We start from the raw sequence: 3,520 nt of genomic DNA, 5'->3' as shown, positions 1-3,520 counted from the left end.
AAAAAAAAAAAAAAAAAAAAAAAAAAAAAAAAAAAAGTCATAAATAGGGCTACATTAACACATTCCTCTTGGCATCTTTTCCAAGGGTGTTGAAACCTTAATACTCTGGCCAACCTTAAGGTCAGTCCTTAACATAAGAGAAGTATCTTACCCTGGAAAACTCAAGACATTTAGCAGGTCTCACCAGCTGCTGCTTGATCTCCACTTAGTGAAACATATGGAGGCAAGTTCCCTTCTGTTTCAGACCCTGGGAGTCAAAGGACTTTTCCATCCAGGGGAACGAAAATGGAAGTAATGCAACTGAAGATGCAATGTGCGATTTGAGATCCATTTGGATATCATTCCTCAGGCCCTGTTGAGTTTACGAAGTTTGAATTTTCCCCACTTATGTTACCTCTCCCTTTCACTGAATGCATTACTACCACAAACTAAATTCAGGTTTGGAGGTCCAGTTTCAGATGATCAACAATACCCTTGACCCTTTGAGAATTGAACACTTAGTCACAAAGACATCCAATCAAAAAAATACCAAATTACATTGCTCGAGTTCTTCAGGAGGTAACAATGATCCAGAGGAAGGAGAGTCTGGTCAAGGTTCCCTTTGCCCCCAAAACCCCACACCCCCCACCCCTTTCAAGTAAGAAGGGGGCTGCAGCTACTCATTCTTCTTGCTGTCATCTGTGGTGGTTAGGACCTTCCTCCTCTGGCAGAGCATGTGGAAATAAAGCTGTGGAAAGACTGATTCACAAAAACGGAATTAGGAATGTAGCAACAGGAAGAGGCCATTGTACCCCTTTAGCTTATTTCATCACTCAATTAGCTCATGTCTGATCTGTGAACTAACTTCATTCCTTGATTCCTTCTGTTAACTGGAGTAAATTGATCTCCGACTTAAGATTAACAAGTTATCTAGCATTATCTGTGAAGAGGATTCAGAATTTAAATACTACCCTTTGTCCATATAAATCAGTGTTCCCTAAATTTGAGGAGATGGTCAACTTCTTTAAAACACTCCAAGTACAGCACACTTCATTTTACATTTCTCCTGCTGTCAATTGGGGGTTAATATCAATTGTTTGGCTAAGTGGAAGGTATTCTTAAAGAAGGATAGCAATGACCTTCATGCACAAGTTACTTTAGACTCCCTATAAGAGCTCTACTCAGTTATCCTCTTGCAGTTTATGCATTTAAACAGCTGTTTTCTGTTTGAAGCTTTACTCACCAATATTTTATGCCCTCTTTGCTTCCTCAGTTTTCTTGGTAATTTCACCTGCACTTTTTATACACATCTTTATATTGCCTGCAGTATGAGGCCTTGATACGTCACGACTGCTCTCTTTCCCTTACCATCTCCTTTAAGCCCGAGCTGTGCACAAGTGGTGGCGGTGGCAGCATCGCTGGTTCTGCATACACTAGACCAAGCCCTTTCCTTTGCTCGCTCTGAACCCTATTACTTCGTAGCCTCTTTCCGCATTCTATTATTCTGTGAAACAAGTTTGCAATGCAACTGTATACCCAGCTTAATAGCTAAATCTATAGAACATGAGACTAGAAGTAGGCAATTCTGTCAAACGAGTTTGCTTCAACAAAGATCATGGCTGATCTGACAATCCTCAATTCCACTTTCCAGCCTCTTCACCCCATAACCCTCGGTTCCCACACTGATTAAAAATCCATTCGTCTCAGCCTTAACAACCCAGCCTGACAGACCTGTGATAAAGGATTTTCACAGATCACTACCCTCAATTTCTCTGTTTTGAAGGAGTGATTCCTTACTTTGAAATGATGCCCTCTGGTCCTAGACTCTCCCACAAGAGGGAAATAATCTCTCTGCATCTACTGTTAAGCCCCCTACAAGCTTTGTATATTTTAAATAAGGTCTCTTCTCACTCTCCTAACTCAAATGGGTACAGGCGCAACCTACTCAAAGCCCACAATACCTGGGATTAACCCAGTGAACCTTCTTTGGACTGCCTCCAATACCAGTACATCTTTTCTTTGTTAAGGCAACTAAAACTATTCAGTATTCCAGCTGTGGTCTGACTAGCTCCTTGTCTAGTCTTAGCAAGAGCTCCCTATTTTCATACTCCATTCTTGAAATAAAGGCCAACATTCAATTTGCCTTCCCTATCGTCTGAACTTGAATGCCAGTTTTTTGTGAATCATGGATGAGGACTCAAATCCCTGTGCTGTAGCTTTCTGCAGTCTTTCTCCATTTAAATAATGTTCAGCTCTTCTATTCTTTCTGCTGAAGTACATAACTTCACATTTTCCTGCATTATATTCCATCTGCCAAGTTTTTGACATTGTGGAGCACAGTAAATGAGCAAGCTGATAACTTACTTGGAATGTAGGAAATCATGACCAGGATCAGGACTGTGTAATAGTCAAAGGAAATATTAAACTTGTTTGGCAGGGTCACAGAATACAAGCCAGTCCTTCGAACATGAGGCAGGGCTGCATATATTGTAAGTAGCTCTCCAGTGACTCCCATTGGATACAGTACAATAAACAGCGTGTACCTAGATGGGTGGGAATAAGAGGGTTTTTACACAGAACCTTCAATTGATCTTTCCTTAAAGAATTGTACATGCCCAAAATTTCAGGGTTAGGGCCCACACCGGCAGTGGAGGTGGGACACAGTCTGCTCTCACCCCTGTTAGGTCTGCCACCGTTTACTCCGATCCCAACATTAGGTTTCATACACCACACAGACACACCCTCACAGAAGTGGTGAATGGAAGCTGATAGAAATGTAGCAAATCTCCAGATAGGTTTGCATTTTCTGTGGTGTGATGGATACAAGCATTCTTGTCATGTACACGAGGTCCCAATGCAGCCCTCCCAGACGAATGCAGATGATTCCGTCTCATTATTTCATCAAGCAGCAGGGGAGATCTCCCACTGATCTGACCAATGATTATCCCTCTTTCAAACAAATAGTCATCATAGAAACAATGAAAGCTGATTGGCATAGAACATCTCATTGCTGTTTGTGGTAGCTTACTATTGTGCAAATTAGCAGCTGTAATTCCTACATTGCTATAGTAGCCACACTTTAAAAAAGTGCTTCAGTGACTGTCATGTGCTTTGGGGCATAGAAAGATTGTCAGCTTTGCTGTTTGAGGGCAAGCTTTTTTTTGACATGCTTGCTGAGTCTCGGGTTTTGGGACTGTTGATCTGACAGCCTGGGAACAGACAACTTACAAGGTACTGCAAAGAATTTACAGCATAGACTCAAGCCATTTGGCTAAACAGATCTGAGCCTCCTCTCACCGTTCTCCATCTCACCTCAAGATATTTAACAAGACAGGAACGTAAAAGTAGACCATTAGGCCCATCAAGCCTGCTCTACAATTTAATACAATCATTGTTGATCGAACACTTCAATGCCTTTTACATCCCTCATCCCCATAACCTTTTATGCCATTACTAAATCAGAAATATATATTCTCTGCTTTAAACATAGTCAATGACAGCCTTCACAGCTCTGAGGTAGAGAACTTCAAAGATTCAAAAT

General features: G+C 41.3%; 1 protein-coding gene across 1 annotated transcript; it reads right to left on the bottom strand.

Moving 5' to 3' along the window:
* Positions 1 to 40: 40 nt before the first annotated feature.
* On the bottom strand, positions 41 to 2,542 carry LOC125483532 (very-long-chain (3R)-3-hydroxyacyl-CoA dehydratase 2-like; the record flags this gene model as incomplete). The annotated part of the gene is made up of 2 exons (XM_048599266.1): positions 41 to 738; positions 2,344 to 2,542. Coding segments are annotated over 2 exons (282 nt in total), but the record flags the coding sequence as incomplete, so codon positions are not given.
* Between the last annotated feature and the right edge of the window lie 978 nt (positions 2,543 to 3,520).

This window comes from Rhincodon typus, chromosome 7 (genome assembly GCF_021869965.1).
Source record: "Rhincodon typus isolate 14 chromosome 7, sRhiTyp1.1, whole genome shotgun sequence".
NCBI lineage: Eukaryota > Metazoa > Chordata > Chondrichthyes > Orectolobiformes > Rhincodontidae > Rhincodon > Rhincodon typus.
The sequence above is the reverse complement of the archived record's forward strand: the minus strand, read 5'-3'. Positions and strand labels throughout refer to the sequence as shown.